A 19709-nucleotide genomic window follows, 5' to 3' on the forward strand; every position below is an offset into this window, starting at 1 on the left:
GGTGATCCATAAGCAGGGATCCATTAGGGAGACGCAGTGCTGGAAGAAGGACATGGTCCACTTTCCAGGGCTGCCTCTTTTGCCGATTGGTACTCAGTGGGTAGAGTTATGCCCGGAAAGCTATATCCTCATGTCCTAACTTTGATTTTTCAATAGAAAATGTTTCTGGTGTTTTTATCCAAAGCATTGACTTTTCTTATGCGGCTGTTGACCTTTTGCTGATTGCCACTCTGTAAAGGTTGAGGACAATGCCGGACTGGAAACCGAAACCGGCCCTGGCAAACTGCTCGACTGACCACCTGGGGGAGGGTGGGAATGGGGGGGGGGTGCTAGTGACAAGCCCCACCAAGTGCCTTCCTGTTAGTTTAAGTGAACAGTGCAATGGTCTTCCTGTTTGTTTTCGACGGCCAGTGTGCCAATATCAATGTAATTGTCACTATTTCTCCACCTACCTGTGTCCCAGTGTATGGGCCCCGGTGTCAGTGTCCCAGTGTCAATGTCTCCCTGCTAACTGTTTTGACTCATTGTCCATGTACCAGCCGCCACAACCCAATGGCAGTTTCTCCATGTTAGTTCCAGTGTCTTTGTGTCTGTGTCCTCATGTCCAGGTGTCTTAGAAGTAAACCTTTGCAGTGTTGCGGTGCGCTAAGTCCATGTTAGTGTCCCAGTGTAAGTGTCAAGGCCTGTTCCCTAATGTTTTTGTCTCGATATTTGTGCCTTTGCATCAGTTTCCCAGTGTCCGTACCAATGCCTGCGCCCCTATGTCTTTGTTTTGCTGTTAGCGCCTTTGCACCAGTATCCCAGCGCCAGCATCAATGCCTGTGCCCCTATGTCTTTCTTTCGCTGTTAGTGCCTTTGCATCAGTATTCCAGTGCCGGAGTCAATTCCTGCGCCCCTATGTCTTTGTCTCTATGTTAGTGTCTTTGCACCAGTATCTCACTGTCAGCATCAATGCCTGCGCCCCTATGTCTTTGTTTTGCTGTTAGCGCCTTGGCACCAGTATTCCAGCGCCAGCGTCAATGCCTGCGCCCCTATGTCTTTGTTTTGCTGTTAGCGCCTTGGCACCAGTATTCCAGCGCCAGCGTCAATGCCTGTGCCCCTATGTCTTTCTTTCGCTGTTAGTGCCTTTGCACCAGTATCCCAGCACCAGCGTCAATGCCTGCCTCCCCTATGTCTTTGTCTTGCTATTATTCCCTTTGCACCAGTGTCCCAGCACCAGCATGAATTGTTGCACCCCTATGTCTTGGTCTTGATGTTAGTGCCTTTGCACCAGTATCCCAGTCTTAGCGTCAATGCCAATGCCCCCATGTGTTTGTCTCGGTGTTAGCGCCTTTGCACCAGTATCATAGTGCCAGCGTCAAAGCCTGCGCTCATATGTCTGTGTCTCGATGTTAGCGCCTTTGCATCAGTATCCCAGTCTCGGCGTCAATGCCCGCACCCTTATGTCTTTGTCTCGATGTTAGCGCCTTTGCACTACTATCCCAGTGTCAGCATCAATGCTTGCACCCCCTATGTCTTTGTTTCAATGTTAGCACCTTTTCACCAGTATCCCAGCGTCAGCATCAATGCTAGCACCCCTATGCCTTTGTTTCGATGTTAGCGCCTTTGCACCAGCATCCCAGCGCCAGTGTCAATGCCTGCGCCCCATGTCTTTGTCTTGATGTAAGTGCCTTTGCACCAGTATCCAAATCTTAGTGTCAATGCCCAAGCCCCTATGTCTTTGTCTCAATGTTAGTGCCATTGCACCAGTATCCCAGTGTCAATGTCAATGCATGCTGCCCTATGTTTTTGTGTCAATGTTAGCGCCATTGCACTAGTATCTCACTGTCAGCGTCAATGCCTGCACCCCTATGTCTTTGTCTCTATGTTAGCGCCTTTGCACCAATATCTCGCTGTCAGTGTCAATGCCTGCGCCCCTATGTCTTTGTCTCAATGTTAGTGCCTTTGCAACAGTATCCCAGTCTTAGCATCAATGCCCGAGACCCTATGTCTTTGTCTCTATATTAGCGCCTCTGCACCAGTATCCCAGTGTCGGTGTCAATGCCTGCGCCTCTATGTCTTTGTCTTGATGTTAGCACCTTTTCACCAGTATCCCAGTCTCAGCATCAATGCCTGCACCCCTATGTCTTTGTCTCAATGTTAGTGCCTTTGCAACAGTATCCCAGTCTTAGCATCAATGCCCGAGACCCTATGTCTTTGTCTCTATATTAGCGCCTCTGCACCAGTATCCCAGTGTCGGTGTCAATGCCTGCACCCCTATGTCTTTGTCTTGATGTTAGCACCTTTTCACCAGTATCCCAGTCTCAGCATCAATGCCTGCACCCCTATGTCTTTGTCTCAATGTTAGGGCCTTTGCAACAGTATCCCAGTCTTAGCATCAATGCCCGAGACCCTATGTCTTTGTCTCTATATGAGCGCCTCTGCACCAGTATCCCAGTGTCGGTGTCAATGCCTGCGCCCCTATGTCTTGTGACGATCTTACCGCCATTGAACCAGTATTTCCCCTATGTCTTTGTGTCGATGTTAGCACCATTGCATCAGTATCTCACTGTCAACGTCAATGCCTGCGCCCCTATGTCTTTGTCTCGATGTTAGCGCCTTTGCACCAGTATCCTAGTCTCAGCATCAATGCCTATGCCCCTATGTTTTTGTCTCGATGTTAGTACCTTTGCATCAGTATTCCAGTGCCAGAGTCAATGCCTGCCCCCCTATGTCTTTGTCTCTATGTTAGCACCTTTGCACCAGTATCTCACTGTCAGCGTCAATGCCTGTGCCCCTATGTCTTTGTCTCGATGTTATCGCCTTTGCACCAGTATCCCAGTGCCAGCGTCAATGCCTACGGCCCCATGTCTTTGTCTCAGTTAGCGCCTTTGCACCAGTATCCCGGTGCCAGCATCAATGCCTGCGCCCCTATGTCTTTGTCTCAATGTTAGCTCCTTTGCACCAGTATCCCAGTGTCAGCGTCAATGCCTGCAACCCTATGTCTGTGTCTTAATGTTAACCCATTTGCACCAGTAACCCAGTGTCAGCATCAATGTCTGCGCCCCTATGTCTTTGTCTCGATGTTAGCGCCATTGCACCAGTATCACACTGTCAGCGTCAATGCCTGTGCCCCTATGTCTTTGTCTCGATGTTAGCATGTTTGCATCAGAATCCCAGTGCCGGCGTCAATGCCTGCACCCCTATGTTTTTGTCTCGATGTTAGCGCCTTTGCACCAGTATCCCAGTGTCAGCGTCAATGCCCCAGCCCCAATGTCTTTGTCTCGATGTTAGCGCCTTTGCACCAGTATCCCAGTGTTGGTGTCAATGTCCACACCCCTATTTCTTTGTCTCAATGTTAGTGCCTTTGCATCATAATCCTAGTTTAAGCATCAATGCGCATGCCCCTCTGTCTTTGACTCGATGTTAACGCCTTTGCATCAGTATCCCAGTGCCGGCGTCAATGCCTGCGCCCGTATGTCTTTGCCTCAATGTTATCGCCTTTGCACCAGTATCTCACTGTCAGCGTCAATGCCAGTGCTCCTTTGTCTTTGTCTCGATGATAGCGCCTTTGCACCAATATTCCAGTGTCAGTGTCAATGCCTGTGCCCCTATGTCTTTGTCTGAATTTTAGCGCCTTTGCACCAGTATCCCAGTTTTAGCGTCAGTGCCTGCACCCCTATGTCTCGATGTTAGCAGCATTGCACCAGTATCCCAGGGCCGGCGTCAATGTGTGCACCCCTATGTTTTTGTCTCTATGTTAGCGCCTTTGCACCAATATGTCACTGTCAGCGTCAATGCTTGCGCTCCTATGTCTTTGTCTTGATGTTAGCGCCTTTGCACCAGTATCCCAGTGTCATCGTCAATGCCCCCGTCACTATGTCTTTGTCTCGATGTTAGCGCCTTTTCACCAGTATCCCAGTGTTGGTGTCAATTCCCGCACCCCTATTTATTTGTCTCAATGTTAGTGCCTTTGCACCAGTATCCTAGTTTCAGCATCAATGCCCGTGCCCCTATGTCTTTGTCTCGATGTTAGCCTTTGCATCAGTACCCCTGTGCCGGTGTCAATGCCTGCGCCCCTATGTCTTTGTCTCAATGTTATATCCTTTGCACCATTATCTCACTGTCAGCGTCAATGCCGGCGCTACTATCTCTTTGTCTCGATGTTAGCGTCTTTGCCCCAATATCCCAGTGTCAGTGTCGATGCCTAAGCCCCTATGTCTTTGTCTTGGTTAGCGCCTTTTCACCAGTATCCCAGTGCCAGCGTTAATGCCTGCGCCCCATGTCTTTGTCTCGATGTTAGCGCCTTTGCACCAGTATCCCAGTGTCAGCATCAATGCCTGCACCCGTATGTCTTTGTCTCAATGTTAGCGCCTCTGCACTAGTATCCCAGGGCCGGCGTCAATGCCTGCACCTCTATGTTTTTGTCTCTATGATAGCGCCTTTGCACCAATATGTCACTGTCAACGTCAATGCTTGCGCTCCTATGTCTTTGTCTTGATGTTAGCGCCTTTGCACCAGTATCCCAGTGTCAGCGTCAATGCCCCCGCCCCTATGTCTTTGTCTCGATGTTAGCGCCTTTGCACCGGTATCCCTGTGTTGGTGTCAATGCCCGGACCCCTATTTATTTTTCTCGATGTTAGTGCCTTTGCACCAGTATACTAGTTTCAGCGTCAATGCCCGTGGTCCTCTGTCTTTGTCTCGATGTTAATGCCTTTGCATCAGTATCCCAGTGCCGGTGTCAATGCCTGCGCCCCTAAGTCTTTGTCTCAATGTTATCGCCTTTGCACTAGTATCTCACTGTCAGCGTCAATGCCTGCGCCCCTTAGTCTTTGTCTCAATTTTAGCGCCTTTGGACCAGTATCCCAGTTTCAGCGTCAATACCTGCAACCCTATGTCTTAGTCTCAATGTTAACGCCTATGCACCAGTAACCCAGTGTCAGCGTCAATGTCTGTGCCCCTATATCATTGTCTTGATGTTAGCGCCTTTGCACCAGTATCCCAGTGTCAGCGTCAATGCCCCCGCCCCTATGTCTTTGTGTCGATGTTAGCGCCTTTGCACCGGTAGCCCAGTGTTGGTGTCAATGCCTGGACCCCCTTTCTTTGTCTCGATGTTATCGCCTTTGCACTAGTATCCCAGTTTCAGCATCAATGCCCGTGCCCCTATGTCTTTGTCTCGATGTTAGCGCCTTTGCATCAGTATCTCAGTGCCAGCGTCAATGCCTGCGTCCCTATGTCTTTGTCTCGATGTTAGCGCCTTTGCACCAGCATCCCAGTGTCAGCATTGATGCCTGCGCCCTATGTCTTTGTCTCGATGTTAGCACCTTTGCACCAGTATCCCAGTTTTAGCATCAATGCGCATGCCCCTATGTCTTTGTCTTGATGTTAGCGCCTTCGCATCAGTATCCCAGTGCCGGCGTCAATGCCTGCGCCCCTATGTCTCTGTCTCGATATTAGCGCCTTTGCACCAGTATCCCAGTGTCAGCGTCAATGACTGCGCCCCTATATCTTTGTCTCGATGTTAGCGCCTTTGCATCAGTATCTCAGTGCCAGCGTCAATGCCTGCGTCCCTATGTCTTTGTCTCGATGTTAGCGCCTTTGCACCAGCATCCCAGTGCCAGCATTGATGCCTGCGCCCTATGTCTTTGTCTCGATGTTAGCACCTTTGCACCAGTATCCCAGTTTTAGCATCAATGCGCATGCCCCTATGTCTTTGTCTTGATGTTAGCGCCTTCGCATCAGTATCCCAGTGCCGGCGTCAATGCCTGCGCCCCTATGTCTCTGTCTCGATATTAGCGCCTTTGCACCAGTATCCCAGTGTCAGCGTCAATGACTGCGCCCCTATATCTTTGTCTCGATGTTAGCGCCTTTGCATCAGTATCTCAGTGCCGGCCTCCCCCTGTCAATAATCATAGGTCATTACCACACTGCTGTGTCCTCATGATCAGTTCCTTTGTGTTATGGTCCCTGTGTCCTATCCTTGTCTAGGTGCTGTGTCCAAGTGACAGTATCTTAGATTAACTATCCAAGGCCTATTTACTAAAGGTTGGAGTGAGCACTTGACGATACAAAGTGGCACAAATGGCAGAGTTGATCAACTTTCCAACGCAAAAAATTTTTTGTTTGGAAAGCTGGTCTTTGCGCATGGGTCAAAAACGCTTGACTTTGAGATAGGCCGACCGACTGGTACCATATGTAAAAGGGGTGTGTCCTGGGACGGAGCAGCACCAACACCCATAGGTTTTGATCTAAAGATCAATCAACTAAGATAGCCTGACCTGGTTTTGAATTAAAACCGGATGCAACGTGAAACCAGGTGCAAATGATAGGGCAAGGGGTTGTTTGCACCAGAAATGTAAGGTGCAGCCTGTGGGAAGGACACAATGCACTAATCCTGCATGTTTGACCCTTCAGCAGTTGTCTCCATTTGAGAATTTGCACTGGGCAGGATAACTTTAGTTCAAAGTTCACACTGGATATTGTACACTCGCCTTTTTGCTCGGCTGTTTGTTGTGCAAAGCAGCCATTTTTAGGACGGCCGATGACATCACCAATAAGTGACTCTTTCTAAATGTGATGCTGCGCTGCTTTCAGTCATTCATGAAATGCAGCACAGGAACTGTTTTCTATTTTTCACGATGCACTGGTGGGAGAGGTGTGGCACAGAGGCCAGAGCGGCTGCCTCCAGAGCGCGGTCCTCGCGGTTTGATTGGCGGGGGCAGCTCAGCTCAGCATCATGTGACTCTGGGCAATAGCTCACTTAATCTCCCCAACTGCCCCCACGCCTGGGTACCCTTAGGGGTGATAAGTCACGCTGTACAAAACTGGAATTAAATTTAAACTCTATAGCGTAAACGATAGTAGATTTAGGTTCTAGTGTACCTGTCATTGTCCCACGTCACTATTGCAGCATTAATGCCTGTGTCCTCTGTCAGCAATCCGGGCTCTTTGTCCCCAGGTCAATATCCCTATGCCATCATTGATGCCCCTGTGTAAGCATCCCGGTTTTTGGATTCCTGTGGCCCGTCCCCCTAGCAGTGTCCTTGTGTCAGTGGGTCATTGCTGAAACTGCTGTGTCTGTGTCTTAGAATCAGGGTTGATACCCCTGTGTGTCATTGTCCTAGCGTCCATGTATGTGACTCATGTCAATCTTCCAATGTTGCTATCGCCATGTCAATACCGCCTTGTAAGTGTTGATGCTCATGTCAGTGCCCCTGTCAGTATCCCTGTGTCAGTGCACTAAGGAGGCATTCTCTCAGTCAGTGTCCCTATGTTGTGCTGCTGTTCTGTAATGGTGCCCTATTCTTACTTAGGGTTAGTATTCTTGTGTCCTAGCCAGTGATTAATTTGAGCCGGTGGTTTTCGGTGCTCAGCCAAGGGCACTTAATCATCAACACCGGTGCATTTCATGAGCAACAGTTAAGGACACATTCTTTTATTGTAGGCATGGGGAGATTAAGTGATTTGCCCAGAATCACAGGATGTTGAGTCGACGCTGAGACTCGAACCTGGTTCCCCAGCTCCGAAGCAGCTCTGCCCATTACACCACATCCTCTCCTCACTTTCATGGTTAGTAGTTGGTTCTGTTTTAGGCGGCACTAACAGGAGGAGCTGCCTCCTAATGAGAGCCTGAGCACGTATTTGTTTACAAATTAACCACAGGTCCTAACGTCCACGTGTCAGTGTCCAATGGACATGTTCCATGGAAGTGTCACAGCATTATTCTCTGTGCTCCCCATCAGTGTCCCAGTGTTACTCTTCCCATGTCAGCACTGCCGTTCCGGTTTCAGCGTCCCTTGTAGTACAGACCTAGTGTCAGTATTGATTTTATTTGTCAATATCATAGTATCAGGGTACATTTGCCGGTGGCCCTATGGCAGTGACATTTGATAATGTCCTAGTGTTGGAGCACCTAACACTGTAGCCATGTAAATATCCCCTTTTCAGTGCTGGTGCTCCTGTGGCAATGACAGTGTTGGTGCCCCTTTGTTGACACTCCTGTGCCATTGTTGGTTCCAGCTGTGAAAGTTGCTTAGTGTCAGTGTGGGCACTCCTGTGTCAGTATATTACACTTGTGTCCAAAATGATGTCACTTTTTGCCTGTAAACTACCTATACCATTCTAACTCAGTGCTGCCCTTATGTATGATGTTCCATGTAGCACACAATCAGTGTTCCAGTAACTCCTGAAAGATTCTTTGCCAACGTGTCCGGTGCTCATGTAAGGGAAAAGGGATTACTCTTTTGCACTGAGGTGCACTTCTTTTTAGATGAATATGTCGCACCCCCATGCAAATGAGGGAACGCCCCCTGTGCGAACACACTACCATACTAAAGTACCCTAGAAGACAAAATATAGGCACACACTCCCATCCCAGATAACTAGAGAACATTTGTAAAATGAAATGTTTAAAGGCCCAATTCAAACTAATATTGGCAAAGCCATTAATTCTTGCTTTAACTGTGGTTTTGTCAATGTTTGTTTTGTCATGGTTTTTGCAAAACTTTCTTGTTGCAGGAGCTGTTGGGCCATTACCAACATAAAAAAAAAGAACATTGGAAAAAATATTAAATAATTTATGCTCAGAAAAAGCACACATTGCACTGAAGGAACTACTTTCTCTGCAGAAGAGCTCCTTTTGAAAGAGCCGAAAGCTGTCACCCAGAGGGAAGTTAGCCAGTGGCTAAAGTTGGCTGACCCATTGCTCCTGTAGGAGGCAGATATAAAATGTGAGTGATACAACATCAGACCAACGGATGAAGCAGTCCGACTGAAAGCCTACACACGTGAGTATATCATATTATAACTTTAGGAAAATCTAAAGATCTTGGATAAAAGAACAAGTTACTTATCTTCCGTAACGCCTTATCTGATAGAGACTCTATCTAGCCACAGATTCCTTACCTGAGAATTATCCCCAGGCGTCAGACTGGCTCCAGGTTTTTTTGTGAGCCCGACCCCTGTGCACCTCTAGGTGGTGTCATTCTGTTTGGTGTGGCATCGTCTGCATCTGCCATGCCTGGTGTCTATATCGATGCCACCCCAGTGCGTTGATGTCAGTTTCTTTTTGCAACTTTCCAAGTATGAAGCACGGAGCCAAGTAAAACACTGACCATTGGTGTGGAAAACTAGGGCTCTGAAAGTGGGAAGCTCTGTTCCTAGTAATCCGTTCGCAGAGGTGGGAGGATGGGTGGGCTGATAAGAAATTTGCGGCTAGATTGAGCCTCTACCAGATAAGGTGTTACCGAGAGTAAGGAACTTGTTCATCTGATAGAGACTTCTAGCCACAGATTCCTTACCTTAGAATTTACACCCAAGCAATACCTCCACCTAGGTGGGTCTGCGAAAGTATTTCACACTAAAAGGTCCTGCAGGACTGAGCGGGCAAAATGCCCATCCCTATGGACCTGACTGTCCAGGCAGTAGTGATTGGTAAATGTGTGCATAGATGCCCTGTTGCTGCCTGGCAGATGTCCAGGACCGTAACTCGGCATGGTAATGCAGGGGCCGCAGCTGTGGCTCTGGTAGAATGAGCATGCAAGCCCTCTGGGGGTTGCTTCTTGGCCAGTGTGTAGCAGATTTTAATGTAGAGCATGATTCATCGAAATGTCCCGCTTCTGCACAGTCTTTCCCTTCTTCGCTCCGACGTACCCCACAAAGAGTTGGTCGTACACTCGGAACTCTTTTGTGCGGTCAAGATAGAACGACAAAACTCTTTTTGGGTCCAGATGGTGACGTTGTTCCTCTTACTTGGAGGGATGTGGCAGAGCATAGCAAGTAGGCAAGGTGACGGACTAGCCCACAGGAAAGGGAGTGACAAATTTCAGCAGAAAGGAAACTCTAGTGCGAAGAACCAGCTTCTATGGGTAGATGTTCAGGTACGGAGGCTTGGATGACAAAGCCTAAAGCTCACTGACCCTCTGGGCAGATGTTATCATCACAAGGAAGGCGGTCTTGATGGTAAGGAGCTGGAGAGATAATTGTGCATTGGCTCAAAGGGAGCACACATCAGAAAAGTCAAGACCAGATTAAGGTCACACTGAGGCATGATGAAGGGTGAATGTGGAAATGTGTTGCTAGCCTTTCAAGAATCTATTTACAATAGGGGTTTTGAAGAGGGATGGCTGATCAGGCAACTGCAGAAAGGCTGCGATGGCAGAAAGAGCATTAAGGTGCCCATAGCAGAGCCCTGCTGGGCAAGAGAAAGAATAAATAGAAGGACTTGAGAGAGGGGAACAGAAAGAGGGTCAACCTGTTTCTCTGCACACCATGGCACAAACAGCAGGCATATACAGACTTGGTGGAGGGACGCCTGGCTGCCAAAATAAGATTGCAGACTTTGGACGGAAGGTCGAAAGCTGTCAAACTGTCACCACTCAATCTCCACGAATGAAGGGAGAGCGTTGACAGGTGTGGGTGGAGAACCCTCCACTGCTGCTGTAACAAAAGATCCTCCTGAAGGGGCAATCTGATCGGAGAGCCGATGGCCATGCTCAACAGCTCAGGATACCAAATTCTCTGAGCCCAGGCCTGAGTGACAAGGATGACTTGGCCCAGTCTTTCCTGCTCTCCTGGAGAACCCTGGGCAGGAGTGGTATGGGCGGAAAGGCGTACAGGAGGCCTGAGCTCCACTCGAGATGAAAAACGTCTCCAAGAGAGAGCTGCCTTGGAAACTCCAGCGTGCAGAATTGCTGACATTGCTCTTTCTCTGCAGAGGCGAACAGATCTAACTAAGGATCTCCCCACTGCTGAAAGAGACCTTGCACCACCTCCGCATGGAGACGTCATTCGTGAACAGCTAGGCATCTTCAACTGAGTTCATCTGCTCTGGCGTTCAGAGAGCTGGCCAGATGTTGAACCTCCAGCGATATGCACTGACATTCCAGCCATGCCAGATACACAGGACCTCTTGACAGAGGGTTCAAAACCCCACTCCGTCCTGTTTGGTGCAGTACCACATAGTGGTGTTGTTTTCTATGAACACCTTCAATAACTGTCCCTTGATGGAGGGTAGAAAGACTTTCAATACCAGCCGGATCGCCCGGAGCTCCAGTAGGTTTATGTGGAGTCCGGATTCTGCTGGAGACCTGAGGCCTCGGATCTCTACCACTCCCAGATGGCCACCCCATCCCAGGAGTGACGCGTTGTCACCACTGTCAGATATGGTTGGAGAAGGGAGAGAGGTGAACCGCTGACCCAATTGCGGTTCGTTAGCCATCACTGCATATCTTTTGCATTTGCCTCCGAGATCTGGACCATGTCGGAAAGATTCACCTGATACTGCGCCCACTGGAACTTCAGGTCCCACTGTAGAGCCAACATATGCCAGCGGGCATGAGTCACCAGTAGGTTGCTGGAGGCCATGAGGCCCAGCAGCCTCATAGTCAGTATCACCGAAATCCAGGATAGAGGCTGAAACATCGGTGTCAGATCCTGAATATCCTGGACTCGCAGTTCGGAAGCATAGGCTGCAAACTGCACCATGTCCAGGACAGCTCAGATGAAAGGAAGGGGTTTAGAGGGAGTCAGGTGTGACAACAGCACGTTGATAGTGAACCCCTACGAGTGCAAGAGGTCTGATGCAATCTGGAGGTGGGAAACAACTACCTGGGATGTGCCCACCTTCAACAGCCAGCCGTCGAGATAGGGGAAGAATAGCACCACTGATCACCCCAGATGAGCTACAACCATCATCTTCAGCTTGGTGAGCACCCAAGGGGTGCTGGTAAGGCCAAAGGGAAGCATGGCAAACTGAAAGTGCTTGTGGCCAACCATGAACCACAGGTAACACCTGTGGGCAGGCAGGCTGAGAATGTGGAAGTGTGTGTCCAGTAATTCCACTGCTACCATCCAGTCTCCTGGGTACAGGGCAGGCAGGACTTGAGCAAGCGTGAGCATTTTGAACTTCTCATTCAGAGAAAAAAATTGAGAGAGAGCACGTCGAGGATAGGACAAAGACCTCCATCATTCTTGGGCACCAGAAAATAGCAGAAGTAACAGCCACAACCTACTTCTGGCGCAGGCACACTTTCTATGGCTCCCTTGGCCAAGAGGGCCATCACTTCCTGGGAGAGAAAGGAGGGATGGTCTTCTGCCAGCCTTTTGCAAGTGGGTGGTATGGGTGGAGGGTAGTCATGAAAGGGAGGGAGTTGCTCCTTTGGACAATATGAAGAACCCAGTGGTCTGAAGTTATAGACTTCCAATGGGGCAAGTGATGGTGTATCCTGCTTCCCACTAGGTGCCCAAGAAGGTAAAAGGGCAAACTAAAGGGGTTTGGAGGCTGCAGCTGCTGGTAAGTGGTGGACTGGCCCGGCCCGACCTCTGGCTGCCCGAGCCACTGGACCTGTGGGTACCACATTCCGAACCACACAGAGGCTGGAAAGCTTGCACACATCGGTGGCTGGGCATGCAGGTTAAGACATGGCTGGGAATCCCTTCCATGGCCACGACAGGAGCGAAAGGCAGACTGGGGTTGGCAAGAGACCATGGAAAGGCCCAAGAACCTAGCCGTAGTTCTGCTATCCTTGAAGTACTCCAGCGCTGAGTCCGCCTGGTCTCTGAAGAGATGGAAGCCATCAAAGGGCATGACCATAAGCGACGCTTGGACATCCACGGAACAGCCCGTTGCTCTCAGCCAGCCTTGGCACCATAAGGCTACCTATGAAGAAACTGATCTGTTAAGCGAGTCGGTTGTGTCTAGCCCACATCAAATCGTGAAGCCGGTCTTACTAGTTGACATCCTGCCACACCAGGAGAAAAAAATGTCAAATGACTTTGACAAAAGTTGAAAAAAGCTCAATCAGAAATTGACTGGGGGGAGCTTTCTTGGGATCTGCACTGACTGACGCAGAAAGAAAAGAACTGGCGTCAGCTTGCTGGCACTTATATAGGCACCTGGAACATTACCACTGGCGCGGACGCTACTGACAAATGCAAGCGGAGCCAAACAACGCCACATACCACTGCACAGGGGTACTGCTCATGAAAAATTTCCAGATCCTGTCTGATATCTGGGGATAATTCTAAGGTAAGGGATCCGAGGAAGAAGTATCTATGAGATCCAGACCTTTAAAGGGAGAGTTGACAAAGTAAAACATGTATTTCTCTAATGCATACATAACAGTGACTCGTGCAGTATTAGGGGAACCCCTCACTATCCACTATGACACTCGTTTTTGCTGATGAATTGTGAGAAGCGGTTTAAGTAAACATTTTAAAAATTAAAAAAAATGGATTGAAGTTTGTTTCACAATACAGTGCAGGTCTTTCAGCTTAGGTTGCATGCTGAACCTATTCAGAGGGGAAGGAATTGTTAACATGAGCTAAGTTTGTTTTGAAAGCAATCTCTTGACCTGCCAGCAATGCCAGCTGCATGTTGTAATTAAGGGGGTCGGGCATTCATATGTGGGTGCTGGTGACATCACCTGGACCCCCCATGGCTACGGTCCTGCAGAGGGATTTCTATGCGGTAAATTGCCCCTTTGGTGACCCAGATGTGGTTTCAGTCTGCTCAAGTCTCCAGAATCATCACATTATCTATTGTGAATCAGTTCTTAGTGTGAAGAAAGCTTGCTTTGTTACTATGTGTCCTGTATCTGTTCTTTTGAGCGAAAAGCTTCCTTTGCCTTTTTATGGTGGTAGGTTGTCCTGCAGCTACCCAAGCTATATCCCCTGACTGGGAGACATCCATTACATCGTGGTCTTCACGCCGCAATACGTAAACAACGTGGTCATTACAACGCAAGTCGTTACAACAACTTGCGCTGGCTGGAGCTCTAGACTAAATAATAGTATGATTTACTATTCCAACACCTTCCCTACTGTTGCACACACTGGAGTTGGAATATTAAATCATACTATTCCGAAGTCCAGCACCTCTAGCGCAGGTCGTTGTAACGACTTGCGTTGTAATGACCGCGTTGTAAACGTATCGCGGTGTAAAGACCGTGTTGTAACATCATACATTCCCCCTGACTCTGTGAGAGATGCACCTACTACTGCTGTTTATTTTATAACTGTTCTTCGAGTGAAGGAGGCATGCTATACGGATGCTCATGATTATGCCACTTTGAAGTATTAGGAAAGTATGACCACTGTTTTGTCGTGCAATGCCTATTCTGCGTTTCAGGGACACAGGCACTGCTGGTGCACGATGTACCTGTTCTGTGTTTGATGGTAGCTTGGATTGCATCTTCAATATGTTTCTTCAAAATATGAAGGAAGCTTGTCCTGGAGATTGCCTGTCCATCCCTAGTGTGTTTGAGGGAAGCTTGCTTTGCTATGCCTTTGCTTATCTGTCTGTGTCTATTTAAGCTAGCTCCCTTGCTGCTGCCTTCACTGCATGATCTACCGTTGCATATGATTTATCTGCTCTGTTTGTGTGTGAAGCTTGCATTGTCACTGCCCATATTATTGTACCTCTTCTGTTTGGTGGACACATGGACTCTTGCTCCCCTTTCTGTACCTGTTCTGTGTATGAAGGTAGACTATGCTGCTACATGTGCTTTCAAAATGCTATATATTTTAAGGTCTGGGTTAGCCAATACGATTTGATTTTACAAATTTTATATATAGAACATACTTACTTATAAAGGTTTTCAGCCAGCCCTCTTCGTCCAGTGGTCAGCTGTGTCATTTACATGTTGATTTTGTCCAATAAAACATGTATCATGGGGCAATGGATCAACCCATTTCAGCCATTGGCTAACTTCTCTGTGAGTGACAGCATTCTACTCCTTGACAAAGAACATACCCATAAACAAAGTAGTTCCATTTTGTGTCAGGGACTACCATGGCAATGTGTGCTTTTTTTAGACCAGGAAATATTCTTTCTATTAGCCAATTATTGTTTTATATTGTTTAGGGCCAAGCAACTACCCCAACAATACAATTTTACAAATACCATATGTAAAGGAATGTGTTTTAATTCGGGTGGATAAGAATCCATCACAAGGAATAGGGCCACAAACTTGTTAAAATACAACACAGGTTTAGTCATTTAAACGTGGCCTCTACCTCCTGGTAGCTATGGCAAAGAACAGACAGGTTTACCTCAGGAAAAATGTGTAAAGTATTTAACCGGAACAAAACAGATAAAAGTCAAAACACAACACAAGAAAAATACCACAACCAATTTATCAAAACAGAGAAAAATATAATGCGTAAAATGACACCAAAATGATGAAAATCCAATAAGTGGAATCTGAGATATGAATTTATAAATATTTAAGGCTGCTGTGATGGAACGCAAGTCTGGTATACCAAGCAAGTTTGTCCTAATCAAAGACTTTAAGGTCTGACTTCTGAATTAGAAGTCGAACACGTCCAGCCAGGCAAGGTTGCAGACTCTATCTAACAAAGTCTTCTGAAAGCCAGAATCTGTTCGACAAGATCTAGCTGAAATTGTTCGTTATGGCATTAAACCTTTGAGTGGGAGAAATTCAGCAACCTTCGAAGTCCTCATGTTGGGTAGATATTTTTCGGACATTTGCCTGGTAAAGATTTCTACCTTCAGACGTATTCTGTTTTTTCTGTAGTGCGAACACCTGAGATGGGGCAATCTGGAAGCTGTAACAAACAAAGTCCCTTCAAAGTTGGCTCCCTTTCCTGTAAGGTCCTACTTTTGTTTCAGAGGTCTTGGAAGTCCAAAAAATATTCGAAGTCCCGGTTCTTCTTTGTCACTTGTAAAGCTCCCAGAACCTCAGCGACATCTCTTAAGGGCCTAATCTCACTCCAGCAGAGGCCACCAAGAGGGTCAAGTTCAGGTCGATTTGTTACTGGTCTGCTGGGAACTTCATAAAGAGAACTCCTGCAGCTTAATGTGTCCCTGTAGCCTCAAAGGAGGTCATTCAATTGACCCTTGGAGTCCACTTCTTAGCCCTGGATACAAAATGGAAGAAGTCCAGCCCTTCGGGTCTCCTCACAGGCACCAAACAGCAGGTCCAGTCCTCTTCTGTTCTTCTGCCAGTCCAGAGAGTCTACTGATAAGTTGTGGGTGAGGAGCCACTTTTATATAATTTACTGGCAAGAGGATGGGGTAACTTCTGGACTCTCCCTAACCATTGTGAAAAAGTTCCCTGGGGCACTCCATCCTACTTTTGCAGCACATCCTGTTTGCCTTACTGCAATCTATCTCCCAGTGAATTTTTCTGAGGCAAATCCAATGTGGCAGAATCTTTCTGCCCCTGGAGGGAGCTTGTGTGCTAGTCATGGTTGTCTTTAAAGAAATGAACAGTTTCCTCCTCCTTAACTATGCAAAATTGGTTCTGGGACCAGCTCCCCTCCCACCGGTCTAGTGACAAACTGTTTACAGAGAGCACAGGGGACAAAAGGCTTTTCTTCCTCAGGTCTCCCTTTACACTTAACTATGATGGGCACGCTCACTCTGGTCCCTTTCACGCTGATGAAATTCCTGAACCCTCCCTAGCTGCTCTTCCTGAGTTGATATGTGTCAAATACCTTACATTGAGGTCTTCCTGCCTAAAAGCTTAGGCATTGCTTCTTCTCTGCGAGCAGTTTCCACACCTCATTAAGAGGATGCACTAACAGAGCCAGCTCCCAGTGGGCTAATGCTAAATTGGCTATTGGAGGATCAGGTAGATAAAGTTCACCTTTTTAAAAGTCACTGTTCCTAAATCTTTATTAAATTCCTTTGTGTACCACATTTAATTACTAGGCTCCCAACCTTATGGGCACGTGGCCTACTTACAGGTGACGTATTTAATATTTAAAAGTAGGGTTCTTTCCTGTCAAAAAGGTTATTTTGACAGGTTCGCTTGCAGGTTTAAATGATTTAGGAGTCAGGCTACATTAGTAGGCCAGTGATCAAATCTAAGGCCATGTGACAAAATTGCGACATTAACTCTCCAGAAACATAGCCCCACTCATTGTGGTCGGGGAGTTGCCAGCACCCTTACACATTCATATACCCTTTGCTCATGTGTAAGGGCTAGAGTTTTCCGCAACACTTGTGAGTAAGTAAATTACAGTTATCTGACTTACGTGGTGTAACAATTTTTTTGTTTGCTCAGTTTAAATAGGTCCACTCTAGCTCAACACTTACCTGGGCATATTAAAGAAAAAATCTCATTCAACACAGGACTGAAAGGCATCATGGGTGGCTGTTGCTTTGCTTCCAACAGCACCAGGCACCAGCGTATGCAACACACAAACCTCTTGCTCCCGACAGCACCAGTCACCAGAGTATGCTACACACAAACCTCTTGCTCCCAACAGCACCAGTCACCAGAGTATGCCACACACAAACCTCTTGCCCCCAACAGCACCCATCACCAGAGCATGCCACACACAAACCTCTTGCTTCCAACAGCACCCGTCACCGGAGTATGCCACACACAAACCTCTTACTCCCAACAGCACCCGTCACCGGAGTATACTACACACAAACCTCTTGCTCCCAACAGCACCAGTCACCAGAGTACGCAACACACAAACCTCTTGCTCCCGACAATCACCAGAGTACGTCACACACAAACCTCTTGCTCCCAACAGCACCATTCACCAGAGTATGCCACACACAAACCTCTAGCTCCCAACAGCACCAGTCACCAGAGTATGCCAAACACAATCCTCTTGCTCCCAACAGCACCAGTCACCAGAGTATGCCACACACAAACCTCTTGCTACCAACAGCACCAGTCACCAGAGTATGCCACACACAAACCTCTTGCTCCCGACAGCACCAGTCACCAGAGTATGCCACACACAAACCTCTTGCTCCCAACAGCACCAGTCATCAGAGTATGCCACACACAAACCTCTTGCTCCCGACAGCACCAGTCACTAGAGTATACCACACACAAACCTCTAGCAGAACACATTAGCCATAACTGCTCAGATGCATCCAGCACAACGGTCATATGCTATTTATTTGACTGTCACATTGCATCCAACAGCAGAAGTGACCAAGATAGGTCAAAAACATTCATCCATCAGAACAATTTAGAGGAAATTACATTCAAAAGAGCACAGATACACCATTGAGTCGGCTATAATGTTGCATGAAACAGTCTTTTCACCATGACATTCGAATGCCAATGTAAAACACACTTCTTTAGACATTCCATACACATGCAAAGCAACACATATATCACACTTAGTGGATCATCACCTCACTACTGAATGTGAGACACCATAGATTAAAAAAAAAAACCTATGCCCTGCATTGGTGCTACCCGCACTGCATACAGTAGATGTATTAGAGAAGCCTTCTTTGCTGCTCCTCTTGGTATGTTCATGCTCGCTTTTGAAGCATTCGCTACTACTGCCCATGTAACTAACCTTAGCGCATATTGACGACTATTGCTGACCTATAAGAGCATCTATATGAACTTACCTGTCCCAGATCTCCAGAACTGACTGACGTGAGACATACTTGGTTCTAGGTCAGAAAAGTACTTGCACAAAGACTACATTATCAATGGTTTAATTGAAATACAAGTTTACAATTTGCACAACGATTATCACATGTGCACAGATGAGTACTGGGCACTATGTATTTTGCCTTTGTTCTTATTCACTATTAATTCAGTGCAAGAAATGATGAGAGGACTCAAAGGAGCCCTCATGGCCAGAGACTGAATGGCCTGAAGGTAAATTCAGAGATTTATCAATGGGCTAGTGACAAAAAAAGGAAGGAAGTGGTTGGGAGGAGTCAGTCACATGTTGGCCATAGTCTGACATGTACCTGACTCACACCCAGCCATCTTGTCCTTTCAAAAACAAATCTCCACATTTCCCACCAGGCCAGCCACCTGAGTCACTGGACCTCTGTGGGGCTCGCTGGGCGTGAATGCAAGGCCACAGTGATCCTGGACAACCCGTGTGTTGCCCGCTCAGTCATCCTCGTCTTCTTCGTTGAAGAAGTTGTTGCAGGCCACGGTCAGGGTTGCCACCATAATGACAAACTCCTGGAAGTCCACCTCGCCATCGCCATTCTCATCCAGCTCCTTGAGGACGGTCTCCACGGAGGACATGTCTTTCTGCGTCTGGAAGAGATGGCCAGAAAGAGTTAGAAATAAGTTCCTCTGTAGGTTACACAGACTCACTTTGGCAAGTTTCTAGGCCAGTGGTTCTTAAACTGTGGACCATGGACCCCTAGGTGTCACGAGGTGTCTTCATGGGTCCCGTAAAAATATAAAATATTAAAATTAATAAATTACAATTAATAAAGTATAAGCAAATAAAGATGAGAAAAGGAAAACTTGAAAACTTTTCCAGGTTTGTTTGTTAATTAAACAAAAAATTCCAATATTAGGGCATTTGTTTGGTGTATACATGTTTGTGTGTATTATTTTCCAGTTCAAATCATAGCAATTGCTGAGGCTGGGGGTCTCCACTTCCCAATAAAGAATATAAGAGTAAAGAAGACAAATTGAACTTTGAAAATGTGAAAACCTTTTCCAACTCTGATTGTGAATAAAAGTGAATGCTGCAATATTTACCAATTTGTTTAGAGTACACATGTGTTTATATTTTTGTGTATTGTTTTGAGGTTTAAATCATAGAAAGTGCTTTGGCTGGGGTCCCAGGCTTCCATTAATAACGCAGTTGTGGCACCTGGATTCCAGTAATGAGTCAGTGGGTTTCAACAGAGGTCATAAGGTTGCAGACCGCTGTCCTAGGCCTTTAGTCAGGCCCAGTAGGAAAAAAACGACTATTTTACTATGTGTGGTCCATGACAAATGATTTGATATCCCTGCCTTTTCTCA

The 19709-nt window shown here is 47.2% G+C and overlaps 1 protein-coding gene and 1 long non-coding RNA gene across 3 annotated transcripts in view; one reads left to right on the forward strand and one right to left on the reverse strand.

The window, feature by feature from the left end:
- LOC146772805 (uncharacterized) overlaps positions 1 to 19709 on the forward strand; it is a 178981-nt gene that overhangs the window by 68804 nt on the left and 90468 nt on the right. The gene's annotated exons all lie outside the window — the stretch shown is intronic.
- Positions 18409 to 19709, reverse strand: part of S100A1 (S100 calcium binding protein A1) — a 40120-nt gene continuing 38819 nt past the window's right edge. For both annotated transcript variants that reach the window (XM_085637811.1, XM_085637812.1), the window contains one exon: positions 18409 to 18986. In XM_085637811.1, the coding sequence (XP_085493937.1) occupies positions 18834 to 18986 (153 nt within the window). In that variant the 3' untranslated portion in view covers positions 18409 to 18833. The remainder of the gene's footprint in view (positions 18987 to 19709) is intronic.

Source organism: Triturus cristatus, chromosome 12, assembly GCF_964204655.1.
Source record: "Triturus cristatus chromosome 12, aTriCri1.1, whole genome shotgun sequence".
Lineage (NCBI taxonomy): Eukaryota > Metazoa > Chordata > Amphibia > Caudata > Salamandridae > Triturus > Triturus cristatus.